The 25021-nt window shown below is 42.9% G+C and overlaps 1 protein-coding gene across 8 annotated transcripts in view; it reads right to left on the bottom strand.

The window, feature by feature from the left end:
* Positions 1-25021, bottom strand: part of ENPP6 (ectonucleotide pyrophosphatase/phosphodiesterase 6) — a 102748-nt gene that overhangs the window by 32066 nt on the left and 45661 nt on the right. For 6 of the 8 annotated variants that reach the window (XM_073219183.1, XM_073219184.1, XM_073219186.1 and 3 more), the window contains one exon: positions 13516-13695. The exons of 1 other annotated variant lie outside the window; for it this stretch is intronic. In XM_073219183.1, the coding sequence (XP_073075284.1) occupies positions 13516-13672 (157 nt within the window). In that variant the 5' untranslated portion in view covers positions 13673-13695. Of the gene's footprint in view, positions 1-13515; positions 13696-16148; positions 16929-25021 lie in introns of all 8 variants that reach the window. One more of the 8 variants, XM_073219185.1, reaches the window with a different exon arrangement.

Genomic DNA, 25021 nt, shown 5'->3' with positions numbered 1-25021 from the left:
GGCCACAGTTTTATTGCTTATTATCTTGGCCACAGGTAGTAAAATTAGGGTGTAATCATAACAGTTAACTAAAAATAAATCCAACTCTTTATAAATAAAAAAGAAAGCCTTTATATAATTTGATGTAAAGAGGAAATGAAAGTTTCACTGACAGGCTAGTTATTAACAACAGTGAAAATTCTACAATTCAAAACTTCACGGGATGCATTTTCATTCAGAAGGGAAGCAAAGCATGAATGTTGCCATGCAATGCTGCTGTCATTTGTTACTGTTACAGAACTTGTTATCAAGGCAATTAACAAGAAACAGAAATAGAAAATGAGGCCTGGAAATCAGGAGACATGTGTGGGGACGTTTTGTCTGTAACCTGTGGTAAGATACTCATGACACAGTGCAGAAACATGCACATTCACAGCAGAAGCAAAAATTTCACCAAACTATTTGCAATGCCTGCTAAATATTTTCTTGTTCTGTTCTACTCTGTTCTGTGTGGTTTTAAAAAAATACTGATTAGCAAATCTATAAATTGATTACACTTTCCAGACCTTTGTTCGAAAGACACTAACGAGACATATACCTCGTTGTGGATTCCTAGGTCACTCTCATCCACAGAGAATGAGGTAATATTCATACAATTTTTATTGTATGCATGCTTTGCCTAGCAAGCCACTTCTAGGAACATATTCTAAGAAAATAAAATTGTATATATACAAGCATCTTTATTTACAATGGTATTTATGACATGAAATGAAGTAAATTTAAATGCTTGGTATAGAGTCATGGTTCAATTATGGCATATCCATGTAATGAAATGCCACGCAGGCATTAACCATTGTCGTTTGTATTTGTTGGCATTATGTTAGAGGTGAAAGAGGGCAAGTAAATAGTATGTAAAGGATTATCCCAATTTTGTAAATATTTAAGTCATATTTGTGTCTAAAAAGAGTGGAAATGAATATAACAAAATATAAGAAACAGCACAATTTGGGTGGCGGGTTTGATAGACTATTTTTTCTAAACCGAACTCCTGTCTCCCTTTCTACCTTTTACCTCAGAAAGAGGAGAGCTTTCTCCCCGTCAGAGTCCTGTGTGGCTGGGTATGTTCATGTGACCCAGTACTGGCTTGAGACCTGCTGAGGAGCTCAGGTGCGAAGCTTTGCTTCTATAGGAAAAATAAGGGTGCATTGCTGGCCCTGCCTCATTCCCTCTTTTCCAGTTTCAATGCAAGTTTTGGGACATGATCCGTGGCTCTGTAGCAGCCATTTTGAAGGCAAGAAGAATGAAGATAAAAAGTGAATATGCTAAAATGTAGCAGGATATAACAGAGTCTGGGTTTTTAAAATGACATTGAACCACACAGAGTACTTGTGGTGTGGTACATCTAATACTGGGACATTCTGTTAGGGAAGGTTTTGAAAGATTTCATTTAAAAATAGATAGGGAAGCATTCTAATTTCCTACTTCTTTTTGTCAGTTTTGGTAATTTGCCCCCAGAAAGTTGTCTATTTCATCCACGTTTGCAAATACTTTGGCATAACATTTTTCATAATATTATTTTACTGGCTTTTTAGTGTCCATAGGGTCTACATTGATACCCCCTTTTCCATTTTATTATTGGCTATTTGTGTCTTCTCTCTTTATTTCTTGATAAGCCCTGTCAATTTTTCATATATTTTACTAGTTTTTTTTTTCTAAGAACAAATGTGGCTTTGTCAATTCTCTCTCTTGTATGTTTGGTTTCTATTTCATTGATTTCTTCTTTTAGTATTTCCTTTTTTCTGTTTTAGTGGAATTTAATTTGCTTTGAGTTGGAGACTCAGACCATTGCTTTTCAGCCATTATTCTTATTTAATATATGCATGTACGAATGTTAATTTCCTTTTAGGCATGATTTAGTTGCATCTCACTTATCCTACTGCGTTATATGTGGTATTTTCACTATCTTTCCATTTAAGATATTTTTTAAATTTCCACAGTTACTACTTACTTGAGTCATGAGCTATATAGAGGTCTCTGGTTATTTTCCAAATAAATGAGAATTTAAGAGTTTCTTTTTATCATTGATTTTATATTAATAACACTGCAATCAGAGAACACATTCTGTATGATTTCAGACTTTTCCAAGTTGTTGAGAAATGCTTTACGGCTAACATATGGTATGGTCATCTCTGACAAATGTTCTGTGTGCATTTGAGAATAATGTGTACTTAGCAGTTGTTGGGTACAATGTTCTAATAATATCAGTTAGTTAGATATGTTAATTATGTTGTATAAATTTTCTGCAGCCTTCTAATTTTTTGTTCTCTTACTTTATCAGTTACTGAGAAAGATGTCTTAAATTTGTCTACCTTTGCGAATCTACCGATCTCTCCTTTTAGTTCTGTCAATTTTTGCTGTATTTATTTTGAGATTGTATAATTAGGGGCATTACAATTTAGAATTGTTACAGTTTCCTGGTGGATTGAACTTTTATATCAACAGGAAACGTACTTCTTTATCTTAAAAATAGGCTTAGAGTCTACATGGGATGATGTTCGTATAGCTGTACCAGCTCTCCTAGGGTTCATTTGTGTTATGTATCTTTTTGAAATGCTATTAATTTCAACTTTTCTGCATGCTTACATTTAGTGTATATTTTCTATAAGCAGCATATATTAGTTTTTGTTTTTACCTAGTATGATGATAGTTGTTTTTAATATAAATTCCTATTAAAGTTCAACATGGACACACACAAAAAATGAATAAATCGTCAGTTGACAGCTCAATGAACCCCTACAAAGTGAATGCTTCTGTGTAACCAGCACCCAGATCAGGAAACAGAACCTTCCCATCACACACAGGCACCTCGTGTCACTATTCTCCCAAGCATAAACACTATTTTAATAATGTAGATTAGTTTTACCTGTTTTTGACCTTTACTCAAACAGAATCATTCAGATTAATTGGAGTATTTAATAAAATATTAGTAAAAAAGTAGACTTTAACATGTAATATATTACTACCTTTGTGTTTAAATCAGCCATCTAACTGTGTATCTTGTATTCATCATATATTTGAGTTTTTCTCTCCTTTAGTGATTTATTTCAGATTAATTATTGTACTATTATTATTCCATTTCCCTTCCTCTGTTGGTCATTTATATATTAATTAATTAATCTCTTCTTGGCATGGTGCCCTAGAGACGGTAAAAAATTGAAATATTGGTCTATTGAAGTCTAATGTAAATTTGCAATTCCATAACTTTCCAGACAATGCAAGGCATTTGAATACTTAAAACTCTGAATTTTACATTTCTCTCACTTTCTGTGCTTCTGTTGTCATGTATTTTAATTCTCTATGGAGTTTTAATCCACAAAATTATTATTATTATTATTATTACCTTACCTTTCCTTATATATTCACTCTTTTTGTTGCTTTTCATTCTTTCCTACGTCTCTGCCCCCATCTGTGACCATTTTCCTTCAGCCTAAACAATTTAGAATTCCCTTTACTCTAAACTTGCTGGCCATAAGTTCTCAGTTTTATGTCTCTTGTCATTATTTTGCCTTCATTTTTTAAAGGTGTTATCATTGGATGTAGAATCTGGGGTTATAATTATTTTCTTTAATCATTTTGAGGATATCATTATTCCATTGCCTTTCTGGATTCCAGTATTTCTGTTGAAAGTCAGCTGTCAGTCTTATTACTGCCCCATTGAACAATTTTTTCTGGCTGATTTTAAGATTTCCTCTTTATCTGTAGTTTTCAGAAGTTCTGAAATTCATGACGTTCTTTGTTGGTTATACAGCACTTCTTGAATTTATGATTTGATATCTCTTGTCCATTTTGGATGGTTCCCAATCACTACCTCTAATACTACTTGTGTCTCATTCTCTCTCCAATCCTTCTGTGGCCTTTTCGCTACATTCTGTATGTCTCTTACATTCTTTTCTACCCTTTGTCTTTCCACATTTAAGCTAGATAATTATAGAATTTACTTTTAAAAAACATTCTAGTCTATTAGTGCAAGTCTCCATTTTATCATTTAGCTCTTCTGTCTGCCCTTTCCAAGTCCATGTCTGATATCTGGTTCTCTGTCTGCTTCTTTTCTCTTGATTTTTTCAGTCAGGTCTTATTTTCCTATACTCTGTTTCTTTTTTAAATAACTGAATGCTGCATATCACATATGAAAATTGTAAATATCATTTAACACCCCATATGTTGTTATCTTCTAGAGATATGCTTTTGCTTATCGTGGGCACTGCGGCTATACGCAGACCATTTAATCCAAAGTGGATATAATCAGGGATTAAAATGATTCAAACTTAACTTTGTCTTTATGAAGACTTAAGTCCTCAAAAAGCCTCTTATCCATTTGTAGCTCACTCTTACTGTTAGGGTATTGCCCTTTATTGTCAAACTGAAAGTCTGGGATGTTTACTAGATCTCTTCTCCTTGGTGGGCTATGAACTCCATTTTTGTCATTTCCACATCCTGCAATTCTGTCAGACGCTCAGTTAAGTTTCTTAGTTTCTTGACTGCTTTTGAGACCAGTATTTGACTGGAGGTGAGTTTTGGTCCCACTTGCCAGATACAGTCTCCCTTTGGTCTTGGTATGTCTCCAATCCATCACACACATGCACACGTACACATGGTCCAGCAGTTTTTCTAGTTGTTGCTGGAGGGAGGAGTTATTTCAAAACAACTTGGCCTGTCATTGTACCAAGTAGAACCCTAAATTTCAATAAATAACTTTTAACCAAAAAAGTTATATTGTATTAGAAATGTATCTCATGCTGAAAGGAACAGGGGTGATTCTAAAAGTCAATTAATATATCCGTGGATGAAAATGACTGGTCTCTAGAATGAGACAAGTTCAGAATCCATTTTTTCCCATTTGTTCAATCTAAGTGCTAAGAAAACTGTCACATAAATAAGGAGATGGAAAAAGAAATAGCTTGTAACAATATCTAATTCTTTGAACTGCTTCTTTTAATGCCAACATTCACATAGTGATCTATCATCATAAATTTTTAAATAGTGTTTCCATTAGTAACTTAAATTTTCTTAAATAATTTAAAATCAAACATTGGAAGACTTTTTTTCTTTTAAGTTTTGTTTCTTTGTCACTACATGTATTCACTTTCTCAATACCTACCCCGAAATGCTGAACACCCCCCTCTGTCTGATGCCTGGAGGCTCTCATATGCTGAGGCAAGGTACCTTAGTAAGGTTCCGGGGGCTGAGGAGCCTTCCTTTCTGATGTAAAGTAGGAAAAGGGCATGTTTTCAGTTAGGACAATTTTCACAATACATCTGAAAGTTGAGGATCTGAGAACTATCTTGCTCTTGCAAATCCTTGGAATCCAGTTTGAAGACCCCTGAGCTAGGAAACGCGGCAGCCGTAGTTTCATTCTATGGGCACTGTAACGGGAGGGGCATGAAGTGGTGTGGAGGCTTGGCGGTAAGAGAGAACTGCCAGCTGTGGAATTTATTCTCCTCGGGGCTGCCCCACAGCTGTGGCTCCATAAGCAGAGCAGACGGAGGAAGAATCTTCATAGCGGAGCAAATGGGGCAATATGATTTTGTGTAATTTCTGATTACATCCAGATAATGAGAAAGCCAGTGGATGAGATGAGAAGATCCTACCTCAACCCATCGGAGGTGCCCCTAAACAAGTCCTGCAGATATGGCTGATCTGGATAGAAGCTGTGACCTCCAAGGGGCCCTGAGAAGGAATTAGACTAGTCCCCCCAGTGGATGGAACCTGGGGCAGATGCAACCCTTTTGCTCTGTTTGTCTACAAGAGTCTCTCCTTGGTAAAATCTAAAAGGCAAAAACATTCACCTTACCTCTAATCTTATAACCCAGAATGAATAAATGAAACATCCAGCAAGAAATGACAGCCACAATGCAGTGGAACATGGAACGAGTGGGGTTGGCAGTTTCAGAGAGAGCAAAGCTAATTATTCCAGGTAAGTCTGTGAGAGAGCTTTGCTTTGTTTTCTTTAGTCTTTCTCTGATACAAATCAACAGACTGGAAGAGGACGTGTCTTGTGGACCCCACGAGATAGTGGTTTAATTAGGAGTCTGTGGGCCCTGTTCTGGGTCTACCACAGGCTCAACCTGTAAACATGGACACATTGCTCAACGGTTTTGACCTCCCCAGGGAGCGTGGAACTTGGCCAACTGAGGTCATTGTAGGTCACCCCAATGTGAGTGAGGAAAGCATGAATTTCTGCAGGGAAACAAAGGCAGTGGCCTGGATCTTGCACTTTCGAATATTAACTAAGAACCCTGGAGTAAGATTTTTGGTTTCACAAGACTTTGAGGGCATGTTTTGGCCTTACTCTATCTTGTTTCCTCATTGTTCTCAGGGAACGCTGAAGGGATTTGCCCTTAATTAGTGTTCAATTTTAAAGACCTCATCTTATGTATGTCTAGAGTCTGCTGGATATTCCCACCTCAGGCTGGGCGAGTATCATTTTCTACAAGCTACCAAATTTATCCTGAGTAGAAAATACAGAGCGTTAGAGAGAATTTAAAGGACAACCGAACAGGACCACCACGAAGTCCATGCACCTTTTTCTTTTTTTGGTATCATTAATATAAAAATCACATGAGCAACATTAAGTCCATGAACTTTTGTGCAAAAAATTTTAAGGCATTCCTTCTTCAAAGCACTTAATTTCCATTCATCAGAAAATTATTGTAATATACTTACTTTATCACAACACTGGACTGCCAAATCTATGATGTCTACAATGGCACCCCCCACAGATGTGGCATCCTTGTGCAACTAACAGCTTTCAGCCCTTCATGGCAGCCTTACACCAAACCCTGTATTTTGCAGCGGACATCACATGGGAGAAGTGACTGTCCCAAGGTCTTCCTTTAGCCTGGTAATCAGCTCTCCTAACTCTGGTACTTTTCCACGATGCACACAGCTTTCTTGAATGGTTCCTTGCTTCCTGGCAAGTCTCTCTCTAAGGACCACCAAGTTGAGGCCATAAAAAATTACATTTCTCCAACTTCCTAGAGCACAGGACTCGTCTTCCAAGTGCAGCTCCGCCTGCCAACTTTGACACATCTTGTAACAATAACCCCTGTGAGCTGCATTTTATGTGATATGAGGCAGGTGTACAACTGTTGAATACATGTTTCAAGAGAGCTTATTAAAACAGCTAAGCCAATTAACTCTCTTAGAAACGTGGAAGCTTTTCCAGGAAAATACATCTGAGGCACAGGAGCTTGTGGGAACAGGTCCCTGGGGAAAGTGCAGCCTTTGATCTCAGAGACCCTTCCCCTGGGGCTGGCCTGGCCCACAGACTGAGACCTTTGGCAGCAGTTCCCCTCTGATGCGGAGAGGGTGCTGGGCTGGCCTGAACCCAGGATGCCGCTGGAGATTGGTCTGTGTGCAGGGGTGGAGAGCAAGCCCAGGAGACAAACGAGATGAGAAACAACTCATCCATTAGAGCAGATTCCAAAAACTCAACTGAAAATGACTCACTGGACGTAAAACGTCTAATAGGAAAACCAAGGTGGGAAGGAACGGATGCTTGACCCAGGTTGAATCCCCACTTTAGGAAGGTGGTGGTATATGACCATTAGGATTTGGCACAAGGTTGGTCTTAAATCTAAAGACAATGCACTTTCCCAAAAACTTATGAAAATGTTTCCCCAGTTTAAGCAAAGACTCACCGTCCACACAGTTTTGTTAGCCAGGACCCAAGTGTCATGCCCATCACTGCTTGAAATCCTTAATTTCAAATCCAATCCATCCCTAGGTCCTGGAATTTTAATTCCTAAGTATGTCCCCAGTCCATCCGTTTCTCACCTCTTCGGTTCCCCTAGTCTTAGCTATTTTCACCTCTCTCCTATGTCCACACAACTTCCCGACTGGCCAGCTGCCCCCTATCAATCCACTTCGGACGTCTATGTTCCATCCTCCGGGCTGTAGGCAGAGCGGTCTTGTCAAAATGCACATGGAATACTGTCACCTTCCTCCTTAAAATCTTCCAATGACTCTTTATTCCTCTCAGGACAAGAAAAAAATTTTCAGGCCCCTAGAGCCTGGCCTGGGCTCAGCCTCCCTGCACTGCGTCCACCCTCCCCTCTCAGTTTCCTGACCCCTTCATGCCTCTCCCGTAACCCCCAGGACCTTTACACATGCTGTTCCTCAGTCTGGATGCCCCTTTCCACCTCTTCCCTCACTCCCCCAACCCCACCTTACCTGTCCTCTCAGGGGTTTACTCATGCCACCCTCTCAGATGAAACAGGATCCCTTATTAGATGATGTCACCATGCAATATACTTTTCATTGCTGTATTTTTAACAAGTGCACATTTATTTGGGCAAGTATTAGATTATCATCTGTCTCCCTGACTGGATGGGAAGTTCTCAGGGGAAGGGCTGGGAGGAGGAGACCTGCATCTGGTTTTGCTCACAGCTGTCTCCTGAGAGCCTCTTCCAGGGCCTTGAGTCACACCCTTTAAAGACGCTTTACAGAGAAATAGATTTGCCATGACTTGTGAAGAACGGAAGTCCGTCCCTGGATTTCTCTTCAAGGCTTTCTAATTACCATCACGGATACTACTGAGAAACTGTGAGCTCTTTGGGCCAAGATACCATCCTGCAAAAGGAGATAGGATATGGTTGTATAGCTATGAAAACTTTTTAACACATGAGGGATTGCTTCTGCTGGCAACAGTCCAGAGAGGTAACACCTCCTCAATTTCTTTGCAGCAGAAATGGGTGACACCCGGAAATCCTGCAGAATGCGTTTGAAGATCACTGCTTTGAGATAGCCTCAAACTGGAAACCTCAAACTGGTAATCTTTTTCTTGCTGACACAGACAACATCAGTGATGCAGACCTTACCAAAGTTACCGACAAACAAAGGAAATGACCCAAGGTGAATTGAACCCTAAGAATCTTAAGAGTACAAATACACACTCGAATATTATTCAGCCATAAAAAAGAAGTCCTGCCATTTGCAACAACATGGATGGACCCAGAGGGTATTATGCTCAGTGACATAAGCCAGGAGGAGAAAGACAAATACTGTATGATTTCAATTATTTGTGGAATATAAAAACAAAACAAAACAAAGTGAACACATTAGCAGCAGACTCATAGGCACTGAAAAGTGACTGGTGGTTACCATGGGAGGGGGGTTAGGGGTGGGTGGGTGGGGAGGATAAGGTGATAAAGGGGCCCCAAAATTCTCAATCATAACGTAAGTTGGTCACAGGCATAGTAGTACAGCATGGAGAATAGAGTCAATGATTCTGTAACATCTTCCTAGGTTGACAGTAACTACACTAGTGGAGGTAAGAATTTAATAATATAGGTAGCTGCTGACCCACTGTGTTGTATACTTGAAACCAATATAAGATTGCATATAAATGATACTTCAGTAACAAACACTATCCCTAACTTTGTACTCTTGCCAGACAACATTAGTTACAGGAGCTTGGGTTTCATTTGATATTTTGGTGAGTTTTTAACATGTTTTCATCACATTTAAAAAACCAAATCAAGTAGCTATTACAGATACATAGGTGTTGCCATGTGAAAGACCTCTTGGTAATCCTTATCATTGTAGTCTCTTACATTACATGAGCACAAAATTGTGAGTGTCGTGTGTATGGGGGTGGAATTCTAGAAAGGGAATCTATAGTTTTGATCAGTTTCCTAAAGAAGCCTTGATTTTACAAGTGTAGGAACCAGCAAACTATATACTAAAGCCTCTTCCAGCTCTAAAATTATATACATCTTAAGGTCTAAAGCTAAATTGGTGATATTATTGGAAAATATAGTGAAAAACTGAATCCTTTGTGTATGTAATGTCCAATATTTGCCTGGAAAAAAATCCCAATTTTTATCCAGATGTTTGGAGTCACATTCAGAGTCCAGGAACTCAGCCATAAAGGTAACTTGCACATTTGTGCGACTGATGCTGGGCTCCTAATAGTCCCTGGGCCTATGTTCAGCCCAGCTGAAGACTGTCAGGGACCCACCATGGCAGGAAAGGAGAAGATGCTGTGAACAATCCATAGTTCCTGATCAATAGCTAACATGTGCCTCCTTACTTACCTAGATGAAATCACCTTGACTGTAACAACCAAAATTTCACAGGAGCTCAGTCAGATACCCACTGTTAGCTCCCCATCCAGTGCACCTCTGGGAGGTGGGGAGAGGAAGCCAGATGGAAATGTGTCTTCCCCATAAGAAGGTGTTTCATTTGTCTGAACACCTGACCAGGACAGGAAGAAGCCAGGAGAAGAGCCTAGACCCACACCCAACACCATCCCAAGGCCACATGAAAGGTTGCCCGGAGTCCTCCTGACTGCCTGGCTGCAAAATGCAAGATAACAGATGTAGAACCTGGAGTCTTCAAACACTCACTCCAAAGAGTTCTAACCACAGACTCCAGAAATAGCAGAAAGGTTGCTATTTTTTGTTCTTTTATTGCATTTCGTGAGAACCATAAGAAAAAACTTAGAACTCATGGCACTGATGTCTGAAAGGCTCAAACCCTATTAGCATGCAGTATCTTCCCTGTTTCTTCTCCACCCTCCCCCGACTCCTCCCTCCTCAAGGCGCCCTGCTCTGCGTCGGGCCGCTCTCAGTATGAAGTGAATGCTTCATACTGGACCCCCTTACTTTTCCCTTTCAATAAAATTCCTTTGATCTCAAGCCAGAGGGATGGAACAGGGAATAAAATTAGTGAATAACATACACTCCTTTGTAGAACTACTCTTCGGCTTCCCGAAGAAATACTTGATTTAGGGCCAAATATTGACTTAGCATCATTTCCTGGGGCACATTTCTCCCTGCACAGCTCAATGGCACCATGGGGTGGGGTAATAAAGGGTCTGTTTACAGTATTAAATTTCTCAAGACCCGGGGTGGGGTATTTTGGACTCTTCACCACTGATCAATTTTTCAGTCTGTTGCTTTATCTACCTGACAAGAAGACTTGAACTACTGCCATTTCTAAATTGCACTTCTAAATATTGACTTAATGGTGAGACTCAGTGTCATAACACAGCTCACTGGAGCAATGAAGATTTTCCAGGCCCCATCGAGAGGTCTGAACTATGTCCTATGGGGAGTGGGGAAGGGAGAGGAGGATTTGGGAAGAAAAATAAAATCGAGTCATGTTTAGAAGAAGTGCCATTGCACTTCACTTAATCTTGCAGAGACAAATGAACATTCCCTGGGCTGTTAGCTGTGGCTGGAGGGGACCAAGTGGACGGGGGAAGGAGAGCAGCCATCACTGATCCCTCTGCCACCGACCAGTGAGAACGGAGGGCGCCAGGGCACGCGGGCTGGGCTGGGTGGCGAGGCCTCCAGAGACAGCTAACGCTTCAAGAGGTTGTATGTGGGTATCAGTATAGGAGGACAGGACAGTGGCTAAGAAACAAGAGACTTCTCATCCAGTTTCTACCCAGACTTCAACACAGCCAGATCTTTAGCTAACCTTCATTTAGGTCACTGAGAAAATTCTAGGAGGCTATCTTTTTAGCTTCTTTCTTGCTGACAGTCAACACCTAAACTGATGTTAAAGGCACATTTGTCATGTCACATAATATGATGTGAACTGTAAATCGAAGGAAGCACTTGGCCTTTTCTTGCCCTCAAGGAACTGTTTTGGAGGAGCCACAAGATATTTTACATGCAAATTCATTTTGACATATTTTTTTTGAAACTCAGTGATATATAAATTCAAGTTGTTTATTATTAAGGAGTCCGTTCTGGATGAGATCAACAGTAATACTCTTTCATACAGCAGAGAGAAGTCTAAAATGTGGCAACTGCCTCCTTTCAGGATCTGTCCCCATCTTTCCATTCCATCCAGAAGGCCACTGGCAGGAGACCCCAGGTGGAGAAGGCTCATGGAAAGCTGGGGAGTGACTGTGGGAGGGGGTGCTCTTCAGGGCCCGAAAAGCTCAAGTTCCAAGACAGAAAGTTAAAGTGACCAGAGAAGCTGACCCCATGGCACTGGTGTGCTGTGCATCTTGAGGGTTCTGAGATTGGTTTGAAGGTGGTGCCTAAGGCAGCATGCCCAGCCGGTTCCCCGTCCTATGCTATGCATGGGGCCCTTGTATCTGTTGATAATGATTCTGAGAATGACCTCGAAGTGCGGCGATTACTTTGGGCTTTAGACCTCATCACATTGGGCTGCACTCAGAGCTTGGCTGGCTGACGCACAGCCTCACTGCCTCGACCTCACGTCCGACTCCATGAAAAGCTGAGTCTCTGTGTAAGATAACGAGGTCCCCTTAAGCCCTTTCCTTACCTGAAAGCTTCGCACGTCAGCTGATGTAGCTGCTATGGACAGAACCCGAGGAGTCTTCTGAAGACACTCTTAGCACTGCCCCAACTCTGATCTGCCAGCCTGTCTGTCTGTGCTTCTGCCCAGCTTTGGATTGAGGCAGCCTGCTCTGGTCTTCCTAGGCTCAACTATGGATGCCAGTTTCTGCTCTGTGGCAGGTCTGCTTTCTACGGTCTCCATATGCCAGTGTTCTATGCTCCTCCGAGAGCTGGCATAGCCTTGAGTGCCCTGATCAGCTCTCCACGTGGCCACCTCCCTCCGGGATGCTCCAAGCTCCTGCTGAAGGCCCACGTCCTCAGTGTGGGCCATCTGTGACTCAGCCTTCGCTGTGTATCCTTCTCTCCATGCTCCCCCATCTCCACCTGCCACCTTCCCCCACAACCCACTGTGCTCTCAAAATTCTGTCAGGCTGCTGCCCTCCGACCCAGGCCAATGAGACGCCTCGGCTGCCTCTCCCATGTAGCCCTTCATTTCTTCTAGGCCTCTATTTTCCTCATAGCTTCTTTCACAGTGGTGATCATCAGAATGACACCATTAAGAAATAGGAAAAAAAGTGTCCACAGCCATATATATGGAAAGGTCAAATTGCCCACTTACCTGGAGAATGAGCCCCACCCATAGGAAGACAGTGTAAATTCATTATTTTGTTATCACTGAATCCCCTCATTCTTAATAACAGATTTTCAACTGCCAAGATGAGAGTATTCTGAAGAATATGACTGTATTCACTGAGGTAAGTGATCTAATTTCTCACTGATCTACAATGTACAGAAGGAACATTAATACAAAGGGACTTCATTTAATGCACTACCAGTAAATTATAAGTGCTTTGAATCCTCTTTTCAATATTGTAGGGGAGCTCAGAATCTATTAAAATAGTATGCCAGATTCTTCTGTAAAGCAAATAAGGCATCCTATGTTTTATATTTCCTGTATGTCTAAAACTTTGCAAATGAAAAGCAGTAAATTTAACTGAACCAAAGAATCAGAAAATGGCAGTGTCTGATCTGATGTCAGAGAATTGAAAATAAAAATGTTAAATACATGCCCATAAGACATATTTCTTGAATAGAGATCCCATTTTCCAACCCCTGGCTTGATCTTTAAACATGATGTCTACATCGTTTGTCCTCAGAGACTCCACGGGGTTTGATATTTGGAAGGCTGGAAGGGCCAGGATGTGAACACACTCACCTGGCCAGTAGTACATGTAGACATTCCTCTTGGCCTTGGTCAGAGTGACCCACAGAGGTTCTGATCCGTTCCACCAGAGAGGCATCAGGCTGTCTCTGTTGACACCGATGTCAAATGACTTGTTGGTGTTGGGGTCCCACATGTAGTTCCCCGTCATCTGATGGACCTCACAATAGCGGCCTACATTCACGAGAACACGCAGCTGTCAGTTTATTGCTTGGGTCTTTTATATTTTATCTTTGCTTTCTGTCTATAAAAGCCAGCCCTGCACATCTAGGAAGTACAGAATAACATAAAGATTTGTTTTTCATATTTCTATCATAGATTCTACCATAAGGCAAATAATTGAGTTAAGTCCAATAATTGATTGAGGATGAGGTCATTTTGTGTGAAGTTAACTTGCCAAGTCCAAAGCTATTTTAAGTTAAACTGAGGACATTGTGTGCAAAAGCTGACCCGTTGTTTACGGCTTGAAGCTTAAATATGAATCAGTTTGGAAACTGCAGGTCGCCATGGGACTTGGGTAAGGTTCCCACCCCAGAGCTCTCTCCACACTCACACTCCTCCCACAAGATCACAAATCTAGATGCTATGGAGATTGTTCCCTTTTTTCCTGTAAAAGAGGAGTCATTGCTTCAGCACAGGACAATGATAGAACCTATGACATTCGGAACAGAACGGTGAAAAATAAATCCAACTTTGAAAAACAAAGCAAGAAAACAACCCTCCAAATGGAGTGTTATATAGAAATGAGAGTTGCTTCTGTTGGGCACAGCTTAGTCCCAGAAGAGAAGCCAGGAGCAAAAGACACAAGCGCTTGGACTCTTTTGAAACATTAGGCTTAAATTATTTATTTTGGAACAATCTGTTACATCTTTAAAGTAAAAATAACACACACATTGGCAAGTGCATCAAAAATTGCTGCAATTTTAGTGAGCATCATTTGGCACCAGGATGAGACATGCTTTACTGAGCTTACTAACTATGCTTAATCAAAGTGGCTTTTTTTTTTGTTTTTTTTTTTGTTTGTTTGCTGTTGTTCTTTTTCTTGAGCACCCCCAACACACACACACTTTATTTTTCAACAAAACATGGAGAAACCATAAAATACAATTTCAAAACTTTGGAGACACCAAATATCATAAAGGAAAAACCTTTTATTTCATCACAGAAACCCAAGCATTCCACAAATCACCCTTTGAATTTAAAGTCCAGAGATCCAAACAGAACAGGTTTTACCCAAAGCTGTGGAGTTAGTTTATTGATCCTGACTGAAGCTTTCACATGTAGATTCATAAAATTAAAAAGTAAAACAAAAACCTTGAGCAATCTCTCCAATGGTTAAGGAACTTACTAGTTTTTCTTTTTTATTCCTTCAACTTAATATCTATTAAGTGCTGCTAGAGGCTATATACTCTGATAGGTGCAGAGATTGAAATCTCATGAACGCGGCCCCATCCATTACAAGAGCCTTGTTATCTAATACTCAACGGTATTAGAACAGGGCCGTCTTCACAAGAGACAGGCTTCCCTGGACTGGGGCTGAGAAGGGGACTAGGTTGCAGCTTTCACCGGAGAAACATGAGATTTCTCACCCACTCTGCTGCTGAGGATAATTCCTAGTATGTTCTAACTCATTAAAAGTAGGGGCATACTTCTTACTGGTTCGACTATGTTATATTTGCTTGCATATTGAAGTTTAATAATAATAAGGGTACCCCTCTCATCGAGTAAAAGTTCTTATCTATTTCACTCACTATGTTGCATCCTGTATCTAAAACATCTTTATCATCCTAATGATGCTCACTCATCCTTCTCACATGTTCCTATTCCTTGGGACTGTCTCCTTCAGGGTCTTTCTCTGCAGGTGTCCCCTAATGCCCCCTCAAGTGCAGGGGGCTGGGGGGATATCTCACTGGGAGCTGGTACAAAACCAAGGAAATCCTCTAAATGAATCACTGCAAGGGCTAGGGATATCAGACATGGGAATAACAGGGAGGGCTGTGTTTTAATTTGAACAGTTTCAAGCATTTTAGAAGAAATGCCTGAAACCCAAATATAAGCAGGGGCCTTATGGGATTCAGTTTTCACAAGGTGCTGCATTCAAGGAAGCATGAAGCAATGAAAAATAATTTAAAAAACACTTATACTTTTTACTGCATATCTCATGAACGCCACAATACCATTTGATAAAATTTCTTTTCAACATGCGTTCTTGACACTGTGGACTCCAAAGGGTGCCAATGCTCTCACCCTCCTGCTTTCTGGGTAAAAAACTGTAAGGAGCTGTTATATGGCTTGACTGGTGACTGTGTGTGTGTGTGTGTGTGTGTGTGTGTGTGTGTGTGTGTGTGTGTGTGTGTGTGTGTGTGTGTGTGTGTGTGTGTGTGTGTGTGTGTGTGTGTGTGTGTGTGTGTGTGTGTGTGTCAGACAGAGACACACAGGCAGACAGACAGAGAGAACACTTTCCCAGAGAATTCCTGCTAAACTAAATTCTCCACCTCCCATGCACATTTTCTGGAGACACCTAAAGGCCCTCACTGAGGAAAGGCAGGGTCTCTATATGCAGTTAACACACAGTTCTAGTATATTTAAATTTTTTCCAATGATGAAATCTTGTTTCCTGTGGTTACCTGGGTCCCTTGGCTTTTCTCAGAATGGATCTTCTCTTCTAGTCAGTGTGCAGGGTGTAGCATTAGCCTGCGTACTTCTTCACACACCAATCAAATCACAAGCTGTGCCCGCTGACTCCCGGGACCTTCAAAGACTAATGATGGCATTCCTCAGGCAAGCTTCTGTGAGACAAGGACCCCAAAGGTGGCTTTGGCCCCTGCTCCCATCCAGCATACTGCTTGGCCTAGGCTGGCCCAGAGGGGCTCAGCCTTGCTAAGGGGAACTCCAACCTAGAGAGGTCAACACTTGTCCAAAGGCTGGAAAGATGCACTCGCACAGAGGTGAGTGAATCGTGAATGAAGAACATCCTGGAATCAGAGGTTTGCCTTGTATGAGTTGAAGAGTTTCCAAGTGTAGAGGGGAGTCTTTCAACAGGAAGGTCACCTCTGATCCCTGTTCAGAAAAGTTTCATTCTTTCAATCGATGAACTGGGTCCTGAGTTGAAACGGGAGGGTGTACTCTTCAAAGGCTTAATCACAGATGTAGGGCCAGTGCCCAGGGGCACCCTTTGTTCTGGGAAATGCTGCCTTCCATGGAAGCCATCAGGACAACGTGAGCTCCCCTTCTCATCCTCTGCTCAAAAGTCCTCTCCCAGCTGGGCTGATCTTCCTTCCCGTGAATGTATTCAGGCTGGCAGTCTGTGCTTGTGACAGACGGAGTCGCTCTCACTCAACCTGCCGTGCTCGCCTACCCTGTCTCTCTCTTGCTCTTTCATCTGACGGCCTGGGTAAAAGTGGTGGCTGAAGGAACAGAACACAACACAACACGATGTACTGGCTTCTGCAGCCCACATGCTCTCATCTCCACGGTCCTGCCTGGCCCATCTCTATTTTTAGACATCTGCAACCCTTCTTGGTCTTTCTCTGCTTTGGGCTTTCCAGACAGAACTGTGCTGTAGTTTGATTATTTGGGCCCTTTGCTCTAAGGCTTCAGTAGAAGCTTTCCTGGCGCCAGCATGAACCACAAATCCAGGGGGTGCTCAGGCATGGTGTAAAGAAGGTCTGCTAATGAGCCTCCTTTCCTCCTCCCAGTGACAACTCTGTGGCGCTACACAATCTGTGCCAGGAGGCACAGTACTCATAGCTCTTGGTACAGAAATTTCCAGACACAATTGAAGCTTTTCCTCCCTTTCCCTCTCTTATCCCTAAGACCCAAGAGTTGATAAACTTATCAACCCAAAATGTGGCAATCAACCAGAAACTTGAAGCCCATCTGTCAAGCCCACCTCGGTTTAAGAACCACTGTATTTGCCCTGGGCAGCTGGTGGCTGCCTGGGCGAGTGGCCAGCAGGGGCTACTGCTCACCTTTGTCAGAGGGAGCTCGTGGAAGTCTCCATACCCAGATCTGCTGGACGAAAGGAGCAGGAAATCACCCTTTCATGGTTTTTTCCCCCAAATCGTAATCAAGTGTGTTCTGATGTAATAACTATGACCAGAAGCTTCTTAGCAAGTACCCATAATCCTTTACACCAAGCACTATGTTCTCTAACATCTCAGAAAAGGCTGGCCTTCACGTCAAATGAGATGACTGAGGATCTGTCCATTTTATCTATAACTGATGGGCATCTATAAGGTTGCTGCTACCTAGTCTTCAGTCAGTCCTAATTTTTTTCTCATTATCTTAAAATAGTAATTGTTAATTCATTTTATATTTCTTTACTTCTTTTATTCTTTTCTTCCCTTCACTCAACAGGTATTTAACAAATAATGCTTACATGCCAGGTGTATAAAGATCAAAACATGGTCCTTGTCTTTGACGTGCCCACAGCACAATAGGGGCAGGAGTGTGGCATAGTGGTTAAGGGGACAGGGCTTGGAGTCTGGCTGCACAGGTTCAAATCCAAGGTCTACTATTCACTGACTACATGACCTTGGCAAGTAGACAATAGACGCGCTGTTCTAAGACACCCCGTTTGTGTACTTTGTTATAGCAGCCTTAGCAAACACATACAGCATTTAATCCTCACAATATTGCTACAGGTAAGTCATGGCAGCCCCACTTCACAGGTCAGGGAACTGAGGCCCAGAGAGGTGGCTTGCCAGTCTCACACCAGCTGATACAGTGGAGCCAGGATTCCACTCGGGGAGCCGGCTTCCAGAGCTCTTGCTGTGAACCACTCTGATCTACGATCCCGAGTTTGCCTGCGTATGACCTATGACCTAGCGCTGAAGACAATGCACAGCACTTCATGAGCCCTGAGAAAGGGCGCTGCTGCGGCTTGAGCTGGCGACCCCTTCAAGGGCAAGATGGCTCCACGCAGGTGCAGCTTCCGGGAGCCAGCCTGCTCCAAAGCTCTCCCCAGGGGCCGAGCAGGGGTGCGCCACAGGCTGAGTTAGGCGCAGGGGGGCCATCGCCTGAAGGCCAAGGGCCTGAACCAATCTGACAAGTATTCGCCGATCAGCTTAGTAATAAGACTAAGTTCTTGGTCACCTCCCACATATTTGGAACTGGGTGCTTTACGCTTCCTTCTTATTTAGTCTTCAACTTAGCTGAGTGATAGACAACATTTTCCTCCTGTTGTAGGAGGGAGAACTAGGTCCACACAGCTAGTAAGAGGGCAGTGCCTCATTCAAAACCAGGTCTCACTGACTCAGTACCTGTCTGGCCCACACTCCCCTCCAGCCACTCCCCTCGAGCAACTCCAGCCATGAGTTGCTTGTCTGCCCACCAGGACTTGGTCATTTTAATAGAAATTGTCTCATAATTCAGGTCAGCATCTGAGACCCTCACCAAGGCAGCCATGGGGAGGGGCACAGATCTCCAGAAATGCAGACCCATCTCTCTCTTGGAATTGACCATCAGGCATAGACATCACGGTAAATATCTAAAGGAGGGAATGCTGCCAGACCAGGGTACTAACAAAGCAGATGAGGATCTTATGTTCCCTCCTTCTGGAAAGAGTCCAGCTGTGGAAAGAGAGGCTCCCAAAAGTCTGAAATCTGGGGATCTCAAGTTAAGGGTGCATTTTAGAGACTGAACATAGATACATCACCTCAAATTGATGTGGTTCCAAGACGAAGTATATGCCCGATTCAGAGTTGGGCAGCCTGAGAATGTTATGTAAGTCAGACTTTTTCACTGCTAGACTAAGGACTTTTCTGTGGGCACTTGGAAGGTCTAAAGGTTAGATTCCATGTAGATGAATGAATTCAAATAACTACTTGATGCCCAAGAGACTTGAAAAATGAATGATGCATTGCTCAAAACACCTAAATAACAAATTCAAATTTGTTCTATGGATCACCTTTGCTGGGAAATACATCTTATTTTTTTCTAAGTTGTTCAAAGACAGGATTGCTATGTTAAAGAAGTGGTTTCAAATTTAATATGCAAGATCGAGTAGAGAGAGGTTAACAGTTTGCATGTCTTTAAACGTAAGTACTGATCTATGTGCCAGACAGAGTCATGCTTAGAGTCTGAGTCACACATAGTGTAAGACCAAGATAACAAGCTTTGATTACAGTGTGAAGTGTAGGGACTGCAACAAAAAATAACCCCAAAATCTTAAATGGGAAGGTATTTTTGATTAGAGACATTCACACTCACAGTTTTGAGGTCACTGGACAAAAGAATGCACAGCTTTATTTTTCAGGAGTGTGCTAGCTTGGTGCAATTGTTTAACAACCAGAATACAAGGAAATAAAAATTATTTTCCTACCAAAGGACAAAAATGTAAGGTTTGGAGTTTTTATTTTAAACACCATTGATTTTCGGGAAGCTTATTTTTATCAAAACTCAAAGATATTTCCAGATAATTTAATCTATTCTCATCTCTGTGCAAAATTGGAAAAGAGCTCAAATTAAATGCATTTACAATGGAATCTCTTGAGACACATTCCTATTGTTACTATTTCAAGGTACTCTAAGAATGGTAGGTATTTGGAGGGGGAAACTTCTTATGCCTGACCTTAGTCTTCTGACATGAGAAAGTCGGCCAGTATCTCACGCTGAAGCTCTCCTTCCTGCCCCCGCTGATGGGGCTTCTTCCCCCACCCGCTGATCTGCCCTCTTCTCCCAGAGAGATGCCAGATTGGCTGCATTCCTCACGCTACTGGGGGTGGTTCCCTTGGCATGAGGCAGGCTCCAGCCCTCTCCCATCCTGCCTGCCCCCAGGTGGTGGGAGCACCCTTTTGTACTCTCCCCTCACCCAGGACGAGAGTTCCCAGTCTGGACAGGGGGTTCCTCCAGTTCTCCAGCTGCCGCATTGTGATGAAGGCAAGAGTTGGGAGGGTAGGGGTGGTAATTACGAGGACTCATCCGTCCAAAAAATACAAAATAAAAAAAGGCACATTCAGGTCTTGGATCCAAGCCACATTCTCCAATCCAGCGTTTCAACTGGTACAGAACCTGGAATAGCCAATGGGTGATCTCCAACAACAGGGACCACACACCAAAATACTACTGGGGCAACCATTACTGCCAGGAATTGATAAAGAATGATCAAACTCAGTTGTTCAGGCGTATAAGGTAATCAGCAATGTCAACAGATCAGTCTAGGGTGAACCGACAATCTACCAAATACAAAAAACAGAAACCACCCCTTCACCCCCATTTTGGTAAGAAACAAATGGAAGAAAAGCGATTGTCAGTGTGGTGAGTTTGGTGTATCCTTGTTACACTGTGGGAGGTATGATGCCGGCCTGTCCAATCCACTACCTTGGGCCAGGTGTGGCCATAAAGAAGTGAGGCTAGTCTGCCAACTCATGGGAGAAAAAAAAAGCTTATGTCATCGCTGTAGCCCCAGCTGATCTGCTGTGATGGATGGTCTCCTGTGATCAGCATGTAAACACTGCCACTGGTACCGCGCCTCACCTGACAATCTGTGTATATGATTCTCCTTGGGTGCTCTCAGTATATGTAAAACGTGTTGAAAGATAATTTGCCTTATGCACGAAGAGTAACTCCAATGAGCAAGTCATCACTTGGCTGGGTATGAGAAGTCTCTTTTTGATGTTTTGGTAGTCTCCCACTCCAAGGAGGAGACAACATGGAACGGCTGAGTTTCTGAATCTAAAACAGAAGCATCAGGTGCTGAGAACTGGCAGAAGCTGAGGACCGAGGAAAGGCATGTAACCTAGCGCAGTGTTCTGGAGCCAGCAGACCACAGTCTGAATCATTCCGGCTGTGGAGAGTCACTTAATGGGCCTCGGTTTCCTTATCTTAAAAATGGAGATGATCATACTTTCTTGCAAGCTTAAATAATTTGGCATAGGTAAAACTTTAGCACGGTGTCTGGCACATAGTAGGCATTTGGTAAATGCACATCACCATGGAAATCCCCTTAAAAAGAGCAATGCTATCTACTAGCAAGCAGCTGTCGGTGGCTTCTAGAGAGGAATGTGGCTGGGCAGCCTATTTCTTACTTGTCAGATTGTAGTCTGACACATAGATCTGCACATCATAGTCTGACACAGACTCAGATCCTTGAAGGAAAAGAAAAGAAGCATTACCGTGTATGCGCCTTGCTCAGGAAGGTTTGCGAGAGGTGAATACTAAACTGAGAAACAAACCACGAGCCTCGGGGCGACTGAGAAAGCACCTCCCTGCACCGGGTGCCTGGCCCGACACTGTCCTCTGCTGGCGGTCGCCGTCACCTGCACCTCCCGCAGCCTCCGCGGGGCCGCGCGCCTGGGCTGGCCTTGGTTGTTTCGCCACCTCACTCTATAAGGCACCCCAAGATTCTTAGGGCTGCTCCTGAAGGTGCTAAAAGTGCCGAAAGTCCAGGCCTAAGACAATGCCTTTCGTCTCTGCACCAAAGGGAGCCTGCAGCACCAGGAGCATCCCCGGGTCCGGGCCTAACTCCTCTCCGGTACGTCCTAGTGCTCATCCCCCGCCCCCATCCTGATCCTGGCTTTATTGCACTTGTCTTTTGGGGATTCCCTTCTGTTTGGGATTTTATACCCCGGCCCTTTATCACCCTCCTTCTTTTCTTTGCTCTTTCGGTTCAGGTCGGCGACTATTTCACCCCAGTTTGTAATGGTCACCGCGGTGGGTATTTAGCCCCTCCAGCCCTTGTCCTTCCAAAGCAGCCACCCCTGCGGCTGGGGAAACCCCTGCGCGCTCCCCTCAGCCACGCCCCTTCGGGAGAGTGAGGACGGGGCTGCGGCGGGAAGAGTGTGGGCATCTCTCCCGGGCTGGGCCTCCAGGGCGCCCCAGGCCCGGCCACAGCGACAGCTGCTCCCGGACCCAGGCCTGGGCCTGCCCGCAGCTCCTCGGGGCGGGAGGACACATTGTGCCTTGGGGGCGGGGCCCCCAGAGCCTTCTTTCTGCCTAGGGTGGCAGCTTGGATTTGCGCCGCCTGAGTCCTTAACCTGTTTCCAGGTCTCATTTTCCTGCAGCCACTACACAGGCTCTGGGGGCGTCTCTGGCCCTTTGCCCTCCTGCCTCGGCACTCAGCGCCTGGCCTGGGCCCTGGCCCTTGAGGTGCCACCTCAGAACCACTGTGGACCCAGCCCCTGGACCTGAGCGGCACAGGGCTTGTGGGCACAGGCCTCCCTCTGCAGCCTGCTCACCCGCTCGTTTGTGCTGAGAGAAGCGCTATGGTCTAGGCCTAAGTTTACCTCTTCTGAAGTGCTTAGATGCAGTTTACAAGCTCTCTATTAAGGACATTTTTAAATGTACAAAAACAATGTGATGAACAAAAAGAACATTCTGTTCTGGTTTCACATGTTTCCCTCCTCCCAATGGAGTATTTTTAAGGCGAATCCCAGACATCATATCTTAAATCTTAAATAATTCTATGCTATTTCTCATACTGAAGAACTTTCCAAAATATCACACTGTTGTTTTACACTGTTGTTTCACGCCCAGGAAAATGAATGATAATTCTCGAATATCATCTAGTTCCCAGTCCATGTTCAATTTTTCCCTGATTATCTAAAAAATGCCTCTATGCAGTTGTGTTTCTTTGAATCAGGCTTCAAACAAAACCCATATATTGTATTGAGCTATGACTCTTAGTGTCCTTTAACCTATAAAGGTTTTCCTCTATTTTACTTATTACTTATTTTACATTTATTTATTGAAGAAACTCTGTCTTTTGTCCTGAAAGCATCTCTTATGCTAGATTTGGCCGATTATATTCTGGTGTTATCAACATGTTCCTTATCTCCTTGCAATTTTTTTTTTCTTGCAACTACTAGTTGGATCTAGAAGTCTGATTAGATTCAGGTCCCTCAAAAGATTGGTCTACTCAGAACCTGTGGATGTGATCTTAGATGGAAAAAGGGTCTTTACAGGTATCACTAAGTTAAGGATCTCAAGATGGTATCATCCTAGATTATCCAGGGGTCCTTTTACAAAGAGGAGAAGACACAGACACACAAAAAGGAGATGGCCATGGGAAGAGAGAGACAGACATCACTGACAAATCCATAAACCAGAGACCAGCAAGGAATTCTGGGACAGCAGCAGCGAGGAGGGAGGCACAGATTCTCCCTCAGAGTCCTTAGAAGGAAGCAACCCTGCCAGCATCTTGATTTTAGACTTCCAGACTCCAGAACTGTGAGAGAATAAATTTTTGTTGTTTTAAGTTTGTGGTTATTTGTTAAAGCAGCCACAGGAAACCCATGCAGGGCTAAGAGATAATAAGAATAAACAAGAGATGCCACGCTATATTTAATAAGAGACCAAGAAAGAAGAACAGCAAGGCGGGAGGAAGGGAAACATTACAAGAGAGAATGGCTGATACTTTCCTAAACTGATGAAATACACAAATCCTTAGGTAATCACAGCATATAAAAGAGCAGGCTAAATTGTAATACCAAAATCCATATGAAAACAAATTGCATGAGAACACAGGGCCTGGGGGTAGGGCTGCTGGGTGGTGGGGAGAGTGTGCCCAGGACAGTTCTGGTTTACACCTGTTGTTCCAAAGTGATGATTCTTAGCAACTTTTTCATTCTCAAAGTGTCCTGATGCGCACAGATCATGAACGTCACCCCCCATAAAGACAGAGCCAAACCAACATCCCATGGACAGTATCTACGGCAGGCTAAGCGATGGAGTGTCCCTGGGAACCTCAGGGGAGAGCCTGCAGGAACAACCCAATCAACGCTACTCAGAGCCAGGGGGCCGCAGCATCCCTGTGGGGGCAGCGGTCCTGACCCTCTGCTAGAGTGACGCCAACACCTTGAGACTTTAACTCACCACCTTCTCCCAACTTTTGTGACACCTTGTCCTAAGTTGGATTTTTTTTTAATGTGTCATTCTTGCCAAAAAAGGCTTAACTTGAACCTAACCATGAAAAATTAGACAAATCCAAAATGCAGCCCGCTTACAATATAATGGGCTGGGCTTTTCAAGAATGTCAACAGCACAAGGTTCAAACAAAACAAAAGGGCAGGATGTCACCCTTGGTGAGAGCAAAGAGACATGGCAACCAAAACACTGCCTGAACTCTGATCATACTTTTTACTCATTATTATTTATTTTGTATTAATGTTCTATTATTTCAAAAAATTTTTCAGGGATTTTTTTTTGGGCAATTGAGAAAAATCTGAAAATAATTATAGCTATACAATATATACTTATATTCTATACATGCTGAATTATTTAGGGGTACGGTGTCATGATGTTAGCAATTTACTTTCAACAGCTTCAGGAAAAACAAAATGGAAAACAGAAACCAATATTTCTCAAGGGAGAATAAAGCAAATTTGGCAGGTGTTAACAATTACAGAATCAAATGAAGGGCACATGGATACTCATAATAATATTTCAGTGTTTCTGTAGTTTACAGATATTTTATTATAAAAAACTCGGGGGCTATGCATATGAAGGAATACCAGTCAGCAATAAACAGGAACAAACCTGGACACATCCCACAACATGA

Source organism: Manis javanica, chromosome 12 (assembly GCF_040802235.1).
Source record: "Manis javanica isolate MJ-LG chromosome 12, MJ_LKY, whole genome shotgun sequence".
Taxonomy (NCBI): Eukaryota; Metazoa; Chordata; class Mammalia; order Pholidota; family Manidae; genus Manis; species Manis javanica.
The sequence above is the reverse complement of the archived record's forward strand: the minus strand, read 5'-3'. Positions and strand labels throughout refer to the sequence as shown.